The sequence below is a fragment of the Teleopsis dalmanni genome, chromosome X (genome assembly GCF_002237135.1).
Source record: "Teleopsis dalmanni isolate 2A chromosome X, ASM223713v2, whole genome shotgun sequence".
NCBI lineage: Eukaryota > Metazoa > Arthropoda > Insecta > Diptera > Diopsidae > Teleopsis > Teleopsis dalmanni.
This window is the reverse complement of record NC_051848.1, coordinates 3,055,721-3,070,230: the sequence shown is the minus strand read 5'-3', so window position 1 is coordinate 3,070,230 and position 14,510 is coordinate 3,055,721. Positions and strand designations below refer to the sequence as shown.

Genomic DNA, 14,510 nt, shown 5'->3' with positions numbered 1-14,510 from the left:
AAAATGTCATATATTAAAATCTTTTTTTTTTTAAGTTTTCTTTTCTTTTTGTATATAAAAAGACAAATCAAAATCAAATAACATCTTTAAATTTTTGTTTTAAAAATTTACTTATATGTGATCACAATTTTTGATTCCACTCAATCCAATCAATTATGGACACATACATACATTTATAACGATATTTGTAATTATATTTAGGGAACGCGGAACTTGGAAGGCAAATATGTATTATTTTTGTATATGCAAAATATAAAAAACAAGAATAAAAAAAGAAAAATTAACAAGACAAGACAGTGAAATATTATGAAACTTATATAAGTTCATTTAACTCACATTGCTATTTTATTAAACTATTTACGTATTTGCTGGTATACACATGCTTACGCACATTTAGTATATACATACATATATCTCCATATATACGTTTTATTTCTTTGCACATTTCAAATACATATACATATCTATTTACATATAATTTGCATAAATATATATACATATCTATACTTTATTTAAATAAATATATACGCATATAAACAGATATACTTATAATACATACATACATGCTCTTTTGAATTTACGTACATTTAATTGAAAAATGAAAAAAGTTGTGTTTACACAATTTGCAAAAAATTTACATTGAAAAAAAATTTTGTATAAATATTTTAAAATTAAACACTATTGAAGAAACTTTTGTTAAATTATATAAATCGTAAAGCAAAATTTAATTTAGTTTGTATAAATATTTTTTGTTTTCTTTTAATTATTTATTCGTGTACTCTTAAATACAAATGTCTTATATATTTTTTTTTTTTTGCAGATATTAAATTTCCATTTTCTTTCTTTTTCTCTTCTAAAATTTAATTTAATTAATTACAAATTAGCTATACAAGTTTATTTACGTTTTTTTTTTTAAATTTATAATATTATTTTCTTTTTTTCATTTTGTAAATTTTCTTTCATGAATGGGCGCAAATCTAAATCTTTCAAAATATTTGATATATAATATTATTACCTATTATTAAACTACATTTGTATATTAATTATTGTTTATAACAATTATAAAACATGATGTATAATATATATATATATAAAATAAAAGTCAATATTTTATATGATTTAGATTAAAAAATAATAATATGACAATAATAAATTGCAGTTGATAGAAAATAAAGTGCTTCATTGGCAATTGTCTTCGCTTCGCTGGTGAAGTGACTGCCGCATTTAGTTTTTATTTTATTTGGTGAAAGCCATAAAAACTGCCCATAATATTTCATTAGCATTTGGCTTAGCAGCTTCTCCTTCGAAATCTAAATCCAATAGTTCTCTCACACGTTTCATGGCCACTTCATAATCATCATCGTTTAAAGGAGCGAATGCATTCTCTATAACATCACTCGCATGCGCTAAAAATATTAAAGCTAACATACGTTTATCCATGCGCTGAGGATCATTCACCCATTTCGACAGAACTGCATCTTGTATCTGAACATTAAAGATATAAATAAATTTATTTTAATTAAATTTTTGTTTTAATTTATATGCGAAAAAAATTTTTATGTTAAAAGCTATATACGAAAACCGATAGGCTACCCTACTTAGCACTATCTAATCTCAAAGTAATCACTAACCGCACGGAGCGAGACACAGATCTCAGATCAGTCATTAAATAATCACGAAGCTTATGAGGAATACATAAATTAACAGTGAGATGGGTGGGACCCTGCAGAAATCGCCCAGCTATCAAACAGTAAAAGTGGCCAGATGCACTAACTCGGAAAAAGGCACTAACTCAACAACTTGTTTGAAATGACTATTATTTAAAAAAAGACCTGGTTTCAAACTATAACTAAAAATAAAATAGGTCATATTTTTGCAAGAGCCTGAACAGAAATATATATCGAATTAATTTGGTTTCGCGTCGAATTAATTCGTCTATTACTACTTCAAGAAGCTATAGACGGAACTATTTTATAAAAAATATTAAAGTAGTTAGCTGATATAAAATAAAGCCCAGGGTATGGACATTTTGAATTAGCAATTAGTCAAACACATTTCTAAATGTAGGCTCCAGTAGGGGATGGGTTTGCATACCGAACCACCTTTTTTTCGGATGACCACCTCTCTAAACATGAGTTACAATTACTAAAAATGTAATATTAATTATAACTGTGAATATTCATTCATTCAATTCCTTAAACTTGACAGGATCTGTGGGATGGTTACTATGGCTGATCAACAGATATTCTTTCGCTTCAAATAATTAGCGATTATTTACTATAAATATCAAAACAAATCCTGATAAACGAAACTTGTGTTGTTGAGCTTATATAATTTAGCAGATCCATTGCCCTTTCTGATGACTAATGGACCGACTGTCAAGAAAATCTATTCCCTAAGAAACTGTTCCTTTTATTAAGCAGCAGATTGTGTTTTCTCTCATATCTTGAGCTATGGTGGCACTGTATCACATCTGCGGTTAGAAATTAAAATACTTAAACTTGATAAGAGCACAAAGTTTTACTCTACTTCTAAATAAACTAAGGCAATGTAATAAAAAAATTGCAATTTATAATCTAATATTGCCTAAGAAGACACTATAAATTTATAATAAAGTATAACAAAGGATCTTGTGTTGGGACAAACAAAATAAATAAAATAATTTATATATATTGTTAAATAATTTAACGCTAATTTTTGAAACAACTTGTAATTATCCTTTACCTTTTTGACTAAACGTAACTTCACAACGTTGTCACTTAAAGGATGCGTGGTCATATCAAATAACAAAAAATTTTGTTTTTCCGTTGTAAGCACACCTTTCTCCACTAAATTCTTAGCCAAGCGTTCTCGTACATTTTTAAGTTGATAACGCAATTTTAATGGATTCCATGTTTCACCTATAAAATTTAAATTACAAAACAATTAGCAAAGATTGCAATTAAAAGTAAATATAAGTCAAAAACTCAACATACCGCTTAGGTATTCGATCCAGCTTTGAACAGTTTCTGGGGGATTAGTTTCTTTGATGTGTTTAAGAGCTTCATCAAGTAATACATCACCGGTTTGTTGATCTGATTTTAATATCAGTTTTCTACTTAAAATTTATTTACAGTAAAAAATAATTTATTTTTTTTTTATGTTAAAAAGCAGTTTGTACCTTGTGCATAACCCACGTCTGCGCATACCAGATTTTTCGATCATTACGCGACCGCGCAAGCCGAGTTCAATTAATATGCAACCACGTAAACCACTCGATATACAGTCATTCCAAAATGATGTGTAACCCTAAAAGAAAAATTCGATTAATTATAAATTTAGTATTTTTTAATGTTAATTTTTTTGCCAAAAGTGGTGTCACATTTTCGTTTTAGGAAGAAAATAAACTTTTTAAAATTTAGAAGGATTCATCTAGAAAGCAAAAGACAACAACAAAAATTTTAGTTCATTTATTGAAATTTGGCTGCATATACAACGCAGTTTCGAGTAATGCCAAGTATTAATCATCAGTGGTCTTAAGAAATATTCGAATTTCTTTGCAATTAGTTTATAGTCCGTATATAATCTGTTTCGACTACAAGTACCAGGCTTAGATTGACTGCCTATCAAATTAGAAGCGATGACTCAAGTTTCAAGTTTTTTGCCACTTTTTTTATTTCAGATTATTATATAAAAAATACACAAAAAACGGTGGGACAGAATTGACAAATTAATATGAAATATCAAGTTTTTGTTGCACAATAATGCATCGTGATACAAGAAGTCTTTACTATAAAGGATATTCTTCTTATCAGTCATACACTATATTTACCCGATTAGTCTTTATGCAACTCTTGGCTATTTTCTAAACTGAAATTGAAAATGAAAGACAATGGTTTCGAAATAAATGCGGTTATCAAAAAAGCAAGCTTCTACCGACACACTAAAGCCAATTCCAGCTCTAAAGAGGAGGAAGAATTTATTTTGAATAACAAATAATAAATAAAGTCTCAAAATAATAAATGTTTTTTTTTCTTCTTTTTTTTGAGACTAATCTAATCGGTTTGTGACAGACCGCCCAGAAATAAATTAACATATTTACTTGAAAATTACGTGTTTGTAATGTGCTTTTAAGCCTTGACTATTAATTCAATTGCAAGTAAATCCGCTTTTGTCTGTAATTTAAACAAAGTTTGTTAATAAAAATAATTAAAAAAAAATATTCAAGATCAATAGACAGTGGCGTCGCGAGCATAGCAAGCGCCCTGCGCACTATAGCTTTTTAGCGCCCCCTGACAAAAATAGATATTGAAATCTAATATATATAGAATATATTTGGAAGTAACATAAAAACGAAGCAGAAGACTGAAGACCAACTTATTTTCCCACCCCCACTTAACTCATCGTTCTTCATAAAACACAGTAAGCAAGTAAAAAAAGTGAAAGTGAAGTATTTCCGATATATATGGAATATAGTCGTCGACCATTTTTCGCCTTTCTGAAAATGGCGCTCAAGGCGTAATAGACTGACTTGTTCTCGCTCCCTCATTTAGTCACTATTAATAGCGATGCTAATCTTCTGAAAGAACTCATCACAGTTATCTTCATAAAAAATAGTAAGCAAGCAAAAGAAGTTAAAATGAAGGTTATCCGATATATATGGAATATCGTCGTCGACCATTTTTCGCCTTTCTGAAAATGACGCTCAAGGCGTAATAGATTGATTAGCAATGCTAATCTTTTGAAAGAACTCATCACAGTCATTGTCATAAAAGAAAGAAGGCAAGCAAAAGAAGGTAAAGTAAAGTATCTCCGATAGCAAATAATTTTCCATATACATACTACTCTTTGTGATGAAATATTTATCAATATAATAAAGTAAAACCTTTTTCTGTAATTGTCAAGGTCGTAGAGATATGCAGATACATGAAAATTTTCTGTTATTCTCGTTAATTTATTAAAATTATATTTTTTTTATTTGTATCTTCGCTGGTCTGGTTAGCAATTTTGTTAAAATTGTTCTACTTCTGTGCGATACTTTACAGAGCAATTAACAAAATTAAGTTGATAAGAGAGTTGAAGAAACAAGTGCCGTGACAAGAAATGTAACTGCAGAAATATGTATGTATGTTACATCTGAGCAATAGAACTCACATATCATATATAAGATTTCTTTTTTTCGAAAATGTTAAATAACAAAACTGTTAATGGCAGCAAAAAGCAAATAAGCAAAAGCTTTTGCGAACACGTACAAAAGTACGAGTATATGGAAAAAAAAATTTAATAAAATAATTATGTATGAAAACGATTCGAAAGGGCAATAAACAGTCAATAAAACAATGAACTGGGAGATCCATAAAACTTAAAAATACATAAATTAAATATAGCCACGCATTTTGCTGTGTACGCTGCAGTTGTTGCAATAACAAACCGAATATCAACAAACAACATTTTCCATGATTATCTCAACGCAGATACTCGTATTTAAATACCAAAAAAAAAAAAAAAATAATAACTAACAGTCCCCAATAGGCCTTAGATACAAGCCAGCAAGCATGGATCGTTCGTTTGTGTGTTAACAATTGTTTTCAACAGCTTCAATTTTAATGACTTCGGTGTTTGGTGAAAACACTTGCTGTTGTTTTTATGAAATAGGTCGGATGGAGGAGAGGTGAAATAGTAGAAAACATCACATCAATGTTTAATAAAAAAAAAGAAAAACGCTTACAATATCAAATATCGAAATTAAGTAATCATCAAATGGCTACTAAAAGTTAAATGAAATACAGAGAAACACATTTCAATACACTTGAAAAAATATATATGATTTTTGGAAGTATATACGATCTCGAATAACTTATTTAGAAATATAATAGGCAGGGTTTGGAGATCGTTTTTTCAGACTATAAGAACATGTTAAACATAGAGCAAAAATTTAAATATATGTTGATAAATAAATTAAATTGCTAAACTTAAGTCGAAGCAATAAGAAAAATGATATTAACTGAAACACAACAGCGACAAGAGCACGATTAAATTACAGTCGCTGACTACATAGTTCAAGGTTTCCCGGACGTCACGAAATCGGCCGAACCGATGGAAGACCCAAATGCTGGATAATCTGATCTGAATCTGACATATAATTTAAAATTCGCTTTTTATGCCATGACTACTCTCATCACTGCACTCCCCAACGCCAAAGACTGTAGCTTAATCGAGCGCAAATCCTACGGTGATGCGATACATTTACACAACATCATTTTTGACATTTTACAGACACCACTACAGCCAGCTATTGTACTAGGTGGATTAATATTACTTGATTTCACAACAGGTGGCAACGCCAGAACAAAATCAATTATATTTTGTATATCTGGCAAGTTTTAAGCACTTGTAACATCTGTAAAAGTTTCGACTTCATCAGCTGTTTGGCTAACATGAGATGGCAAATATATCATATGAATTTGTATCGAATATTTTACATGAATATTTGGATATGAAGAAGCTTTCGGGAAGATGAGAGCCCCGTTTGCTCACAATTAACCAAAAACCACAACGACTTCGTGATTCAAAACATTGTTTGGAAATGTTTCTTTACAATCTATATGACTGTGATAATCTAGCATCGAGTAGTGATAATTGATGAAGCATGGATCTATTACTTTACATCTGAGGGAAAATAACAAGTCAGAGAATGCCCGAGAGTAGAGCTTCCAAATGATCACGAACTTAACAATCGACTGGAAAAGTTATGGCTTCCGTATTTTAGGATTCAAAAATAGTCGCACAAACACTAAAATTGGTCTTCCTAAACCACGTTCAACAATAAGACTATTATTACTATTATTAAAAGAAGGGATTGTGCACTGCGACCTAAAAGATCTACGAGTATTGTGCTCCTTACTCGGGTTAGAGTGTTTCTCCAAGTCCGATTTCTTTAATGAAAGACAGTATAGAACTGACCTTTCCTAGTCTTGAATCTTCATGATCCATGTTATACCCTCCTAGAACAATAACACCAACAACACCAGAAATTATCTGAAAATGGATATGATTTTGAAAGATCGACAATCGACTAAGAGCGTTTTGAAAAATTGTCGATTACCATAACTAAGGTTTTAGAAGATTATCGATTGACCGAGAAAGATTCAGTAGACGATCTAGATATTTTAGTTCTCCAAGTTTTATGTTTTAAAAGGCTGTATATAGGTATATAAAAAATATAAATTCACTAACAATATAACAAACACACACGCTAAGACGACTTTGGCAGTAACATCTGCAACTAATATTTGTGACATGATGATCTTGAAACTGTTTAGCAAGTGGCTATACCCATTTCTATCATTCACACTGTTGAATTCAATTCAATTGAATTATTAAACATCAATGTTTAAATAATGTTTTCATTTTATTACAAGCTGAAGTACTCATAGGAAAGTCATGAAATTTTGACACACATATACAGTTTAGTTTAATATACTATATATAGTTGTACTTATAATGTCTGCACGTCAAATTGATCACTATCTATGTTAAAATTTTAATGAACCATTGTGGTATTAAAGCCTGCACTTATAATTCAAAGCTTCTCCACAAAAACTTCGTTTGTTGCTGTACAAAAGATCTTATTTTTCAAATGGGACCTTAAATCTTTATTGCGCAATCTAATCTAAGTTCTAGTTACTTAATTTTGTGTGAGAAATACAAATACTTTTATTGATATTGTGAAGCTTTACCATAAGGCATACGATCAATAAAATTTTCAGCACATACGAACTATTGCAATTTGCAAAAGAAAGAAATTAGAAGCACACAACAATACAAACTTGCCAAAAACTTGAACGTGTGAGTCCTGTGAATAAAGTTTAAAAAAACTCAATGCGATATAATTAACTAAAGTAATTAACTATGTTGACAGAAAATAATCACAGTATTAAATATTTTGAAGAAATTTTTTCTTTAATTGCAAAATAGGTCATAGTTATTATTAATTATGGCATAAAAACTTTATAATTAATTTTCTTGGTTTTTTTAGCTAATTTTATTAAACGTTTGTTTTTATTTTACTTAACTAAGTAAAGTAAACATAAAAAAAAATAGACTATAATTAATCTCTGGCAAACTTCCAGTTTTAGATTAGGTTTTTTAGTTTAACGAAATTAAAACATAAACGTATTCATAAAATTCACATTTACTAAAACCGTTCTTAGTTTCTTTTATATAGTAGATTTGCCTCTAAGCAGTTTACGGCAACTTAATATAATTTCTAAATTCTCGTAACACATAATCTCTATGTAAATATTTAAGGGAAATAAAAAAGTTATATAGTTTTATTTTGTATGCATATACATGCATTCAAGTAAATAAATATCAGATAAGAATACATATATATATGTTTATATATATAAATTGTGATAATAATTTCACCGAGTTAGTCAAATTAATGACTAATCACGTCTTTGGACGTAATAACCTTAAATGGGATGGGGAATCTTCAAAAAAATTGCATAGAAAATTATAGAAATAGAAATATTTAGAAATATATAATAGAATTTAGAACAGATCGGAAGTATCTGATTTATAAAAAAATAAAAATCTCATTTATAAATAAAATAGCTATGACTATTTTTTTTTTATTTTCAAAAAACTATTTTTAAAAGCTGGTTTGTTAGATAAGCTTTTCAGTAAGTAATTTTTCTTTCGTAAAAGTTTAAAATTAAAATTGATTTCACGAGCAATGTAAAGAATTTGATAAAGAGAATTGTAAAATTGCGAAAAATAACTTTGTTTCATTTCAAATTAATTATAATCAGTTCACTCAAATAAATGTTAAATTTAATACACAAACTTTAATCAACTAAAAATGGTTGATTTAGGAAACTCAATTTTGTAAAAAAAAACCACATATCTATAAACAAAGTATATTGTATTAGCTGATAGGTATCGGTTACAGCCCTGTACCTAAAATAGTTAAAAATTAAAATTCGAAAAATATCGTTGAAAATTAAATCGTTAATTTAAGAAAACAAAAACCGTCCATAATTTAACTGATATCCAGTCATCTCCTAGATATTTCCTGGATATCCAGTAAACAGCCAATTGCCTATATTACAAATATCGAATATATACTAGACGCTCAAAGATGATGATTGACTTCTGGTAAATTCTAATTAGTCGCAAAGTAGATGGGTGATATTTTCCTATTCTTTTGTTAATCAACATTTACCATCAACACTTTTTTTATTTTGTCTTAAAAATGTTTTTTACATGACGATAGAAAGAATATCTAATTTTTTTTTTGGCCCATAAATCAATTTATCTTAAATATATTGGCACATAAGATTTAAAATACTGAACTGATTGAATGAAAACGCCAAAAGCGATGATTAAAGATTCGATTCCATAAATTTGATTACCTCGTGCGACCCAATCTAACGTTTCTAACTCGAAATATGAACTGACATGTGAAGCTATCCCCGAAAAAAAAAGGAAAAACAAAACTTACACAGACATAGGTATATATGTACATTTTGTATAAAAAGTACTAGGAATTTTTTCTTTTCTAAATCAGAGGTATCTAGGTCTTTATCTGTGTATCTGTCTTTACAGGGCACTGGAGCATAGGACAGTATGGAGCTAGGCTCGACCTACCCTGTGGTATCATCTACAACGCATGTCTCCCGACTCTCGAAGAAATGACACCAGAACACCTGTTGTCCAGGTCTGATCAGAGCTAGGCTTAGATTGTTGGGAGCCCCCTTCTTTAACACACTTAGCGATATCTTCAATATAAGCATTAGCCAAACTCTCGCCTTTATAAATACTTCTGGATGCTTTTAGTTCAATCTTCTTCTACCCACTATTACGAGGTATTGTGGATTCAAAACGGCTTTAATAGCTAATTAAAGAGGATTCGTTTCTCCCTCCATTTCAACTAACTAACTAACTAGGAATTTTTTAAATAATAATCAAAAAACATCATTGAACAATCAAGATTATTGTTAAGTTCTATACTATAATGTCAACGTGATATTCTATTCTTCAAATCTCTAAGCAAATTTTTTTTATGGCCCACTTGAACCGCTTTCCTCAAATACTCCGCTGACTCGTTTTCTAACTTATCATCACCGCTTCAGCACAAGTCATTTGCATGCAACATTAAATATGATTTTATGAGTTTATTAGCAGATTGTATATTCTGTTAAATAATAAAACCAGAAAAACATTTAATGTACAAAAATATTTTTAGAAAATTGCAATAATTGAGATTGGAGCGTTAGTCTGTAGGCAGAGAAATCTTTTTAGTCCCAAACTTTATTTTTAAGAATAGTAGTTTGCAAAGTCAAAAAATTTATTAGGGTAATAAATTGATATATATATAAATATATATCTTAATAATGTAATGTATATTTATGGCATATAATAAAATGGTATCCAGAGATATTAAGACTGTTATTACAATAGTTATTAACGCATTGCCGTTATTATTAATTAAAAACTACTTAGCATTTAAATATGTAAATAAAAATCATTGTAACTTACAAGACTATACGTGCAATTATTTAAACTATTTTAATCAAAAGTCTGTTATCAAAATCTGCGTATGTGCTATATTTTACTTACATAATCTAAAGTAAATGTAAATTGATATATACACCACCCCAACTGTGTAAATAAATTTCTATCTTAAGCCTTTAAAACAGATATATTGTACTCTAGCTCAAAGCAATCAACTGTATTTTATAATTCAGAAAATATATAGATTTTATAAGCTACAAACTAAAAAAAAATAATCACAAAGTAATTAACACACATATGGTATATCATACATATATATAATTAATCAAACTAATTAGTACTTAATTTTGTAATAATATTTGAATGTTTACAAAATATCCGGTTGACGGAATAAATAAATTTCTAACTTAAACAATCGAAGCAAATGCATATACTCTGATTCGGAATGATCTATCTTATTTAATTTTTTCATCACACATCCCATCCCAACCCATGTATTCCTGTATTCCTGTTGTAATCGTTTTATGTTTCTTACTCTATAAGTCCCCGCGGGTTACAGAAACAAAAACTTCAGTTCATAATTTAAACTATATAACATATTTTGATTTTATTTTAGACTATTTAATCTATATATAAAAAATTTTATATCAATTAATAAAACTATATACAATTCATTAGATAAAAACTATATTTTTTTTTTGCAATTTTGAGTTCGATTTAGTTTAAGTCTTAATAAGTTAGCTATAAAAACCTCATTGGCTGCATACTCCAATCCAACTATAAAAACTGAAATATTTTATATCACTAAAAGCCCGCAGTTTATCAATTGCTCTAATATATGTAGATAAGAAGTATAACTTAAAATAATGTGACTGTCAACAATTTTGCTATGAGTAATAAATAGTTAAATGAACGATTCAGTAATTGATAGGTCAAGATAATAGATTGTATTAAATTTTTTTTTAATATCTTAACATATTGTTTTCATTATCTATTTTTATACTTAATACAAGGTAAAAAGTCTGTTTTAATAAGGTATATATTGCGTGAATAGTGCTGCTTTAAATTTTTATACCATATACAGCAAACACTGATAAACTATTAAAATAAATGTGAATCTTTTAATGTCCTAATCAACACATAATATAATTGATTTAGAACTCATTATTATTGTTGATCTAACCTGGTTTAAAATTTCATAAGTTTTAAAAATTTTAACAATTTTACTTATTGTTATAACCCGCAAGGGTCTGTAAAGCAGATAACATAAAAGAAATTACAAAATGAATACATGGGTTACGACGTTAGATTGTGTGAGAGAGTAAGGGATTATTTAGGAGTGAGAATGGATTGGGGGTTAGGTGTGATTTAAATGGAAATGAACTAGAATTGGAGCGGAGAAACCTAGCCACTTCCAGGCGGCACCTAAACCTAGCCACTCCAATCTAAGTCTATTAAACTAAAGTTTGTGTGTGCGCCGAAGCAGGCAAACAGATGGGCGACATCAAGTGCGGTAGAGGTAACATTTAGTAAGTTTCTGTCTTTCTGATAGTTGGTATTATGTACTTCATCGAACTACAATTAGTTTTTCACATCGAATATATGATTACAATGCAATCATAAAATAATAATTAATGATTTAATTTGTTAAAAGTTAAGATTTAAACTTAGTTAAATCCTTGTGTTTAAAGAGCAGAACACAAAACAAAAAAAAAGCGGCAGCTGTATGTAAAAATAGAAGAGAACAGCTTAAATATTCCAACCTTACTCAAACTGTTTTAGACAATTTTACTTAACATTGTTGTTTCAATGAAGAATTAAAGTTGATAATTGTTATATTAATTAAGTTTAAGTTAAATCGTAACCTTATGTATTAGTATATTTTCAAGTTTATACAAAAAATGTTAATGCTGAAGAGTAATAGTTTGTTGTTGCAGTTGTTGTAACCTACAGGGATCTGCTTGTTAAGACATTTGGTCGTCGAATAGCTCCGAGACATAGACCCGATACTGCTTAGTTCATTGCAAGCAACAACATGAAATTGCAATTTAATTACTTCAAAACTACATTCAGAATACAACTGATATACACTGCAAACCATAACGTTCCTAAACTAAGATAACCAAAAGATATCTTGGTAACAAAAATTCTACAAATTCGTCCAAAATTATATTTAACCATTCAAAGTGGTTATGAAGAGTGCAATATATCTGTAGTAATAAAAATTCCAAAAATTCGTCCAAAATTATATTTTACCATTCAAAGTGGTTATGGAGAGTGCAATATATCTGCAGTCAAAATGAAACTAATACGAGGTTAAAGCGAGAAGCGTAAATATTGTAAGAAAGTAAAAGATGCAATTGTTGCATCCTATTGGGTTATTTAAGTATATCCTCAGTATATAGTGAGAAGGATCTCCAGCAATGTTAAAATAGCTAAAACCGTCTGGAAAGCAATAGTAAAACACTAACTCAAAAATTTTCTGAAATATATGACCATAAAGACATGCAACTCTATAATATTTTCTATATATCTGGTTAGCATGTGTTACCTATCAATAAATAGCAATGGTTCCAATGCACTAGGATGCAGTCAAATTTTTCTTAAAATTTGTCAAAACAAATGTGTTTGCAAAAATGTGTTGAGCTACAAAAATACAAACACGCAAACATCTGTTTACGTGGACTGTTCTAATAGATGCGTATACATAAATAACATTCTAGAGCAATATATTAATACTATCCAATGCTTATTTAACATATTTAATTTACCTCTTTGTCTTTTAAGCCCAACAGCAGTACTTCTTCCATAAGTGTTAAGCGCGTTTCTTTAGAATCACCATCGTCAACATTGTCCTCCTGATCTTTATAGCCATCGTTTATACTTTCATTATCATCTGGCGTATTTGCATTGCCTGTGGCTCCACCTTCACCATTGTCGCGCGTCTTAACTGTACGTCTAACCAAGCCATCACTGCGATTCATATTAATCAGATATATGTGCTTTTTCTTTTTAAGTTTATATATTTATTTAAAATTAAGGCCTCTTTAAAAGCACAAATTCGTTCCACTGTGTTTACGCTATGGCTGCTGTTTGCTCTTTAATTCTTCAATTATAAAAACAACAATACACCGTGTTTATTTTTTTTGTGTTATGACTTTTAAAAGTTAACTCAAAAATATTAATAACGACAAAATTTAACATAAATAGGCTTAAATCTTTTATATATGTATATATATATTCAGAATTTCGCTACACTATTTTGCTTTTCCTTCTTTGATTTACTTGGTAATTCTATTTAATTTTCGTTGACTTCTTTTTTTCTGTTTGACGTTCCTTTACGACTAAAAAAGTGACACGAAACAATGCTACGTAAAAGAGATTTATTGACATGAGAATTGACTCTCAAATGTCGCAATTTTTTATTCAAGTGCTGCCAACGCCACAAGTTTTAATTCATGCATATAATGCGAATATTCATACATATACAAATATATATTATGGACATATACTTCTGTTATTTGTTAAAATCAAGAAACAATTTTAAACAATTTAACAGTTCTTTTTATATATATTTGAACACACGTCAATGTAAACAATAAAATGTAAACAAAAATGCGATTTTTAGGGTTAACGTGTTTTGACATACGAAAGTACAATGTGCAAAAGGAACAAAAACGCAATTTATACGATGCTTCAGTAAGCACTTATAACCACCAACTACCTTTTAATATTTTTGAAGAACTATACATATAATTTTTTGTTTAAAACGAAACATATTGATATAGAAATAAAACTTAATTTTTCGATATTATATACTGTATATATTAATGTTAATGTCATTCTGTATTTGCAAATCAAGACTTGATCTGGATCTGTCATTTTTTATTATATTGACACAACATACTGACTGATGTTGAAAAGTCAGTAAAGCTTATGTTATTACTTCAATCATTTCTAACATATATTGTTATATTATTTTAATTTAAATTTTAGTTTTTAATATTCGA

The 14,510-nt window shown here is 28.8% G+C and overlaps 1 protein-coding gene across 5 annotated transcripts; it reads right to left on the bottom strand.

The window, feature by feature from the left end:
- Positions 1-964: 964 nt before the first annotated feature.
- LOC119661947 (Golgi phosphoprotein 3 homolog sauron) lies at positions 965-14,242 on the bottom strand. Of its 5 annotated transcripts, none has more exons than XM_038071469.1 (6): positions 14,225-14,242; positions 13,272-13,606; positions 3,161-3,288; positions 2,976-3,097; positions 2,725-2,900; positions 965-1,485 (listed from the first exon to the last, which is right to left on the bottom strand). In XM_038071469.1, the coding sequence occupies exons 2-6, from the start codon at positions 13,482-13,484 to the stop codon at positions 1,237-1,239; spliced, it is 888 nt and encodes a 295-aa protein (XP_037927397.1). In that variant the 5' UTR covers positions 13,485-13,606; positions 14,225-14,242; the 3' UTR covers positions 965-1,236. The 5 variants fall into 5 exon arrangements, with proteins under 5 accessions (XP_037927397.1, XP_037927396.1, XP_037927394.1 ...); XM_038071468.1 differs by lacking the exon at positions 14,225-14,242 and adding an exon at positions 14,150-14,189; XM_038071466.1 differs by lacking the exon at positions 14,225-14,242 and adding an exon at positions 13,786-13,994.
- Positions 14,243-14,510: the final 268 nt, after the last annotated feature.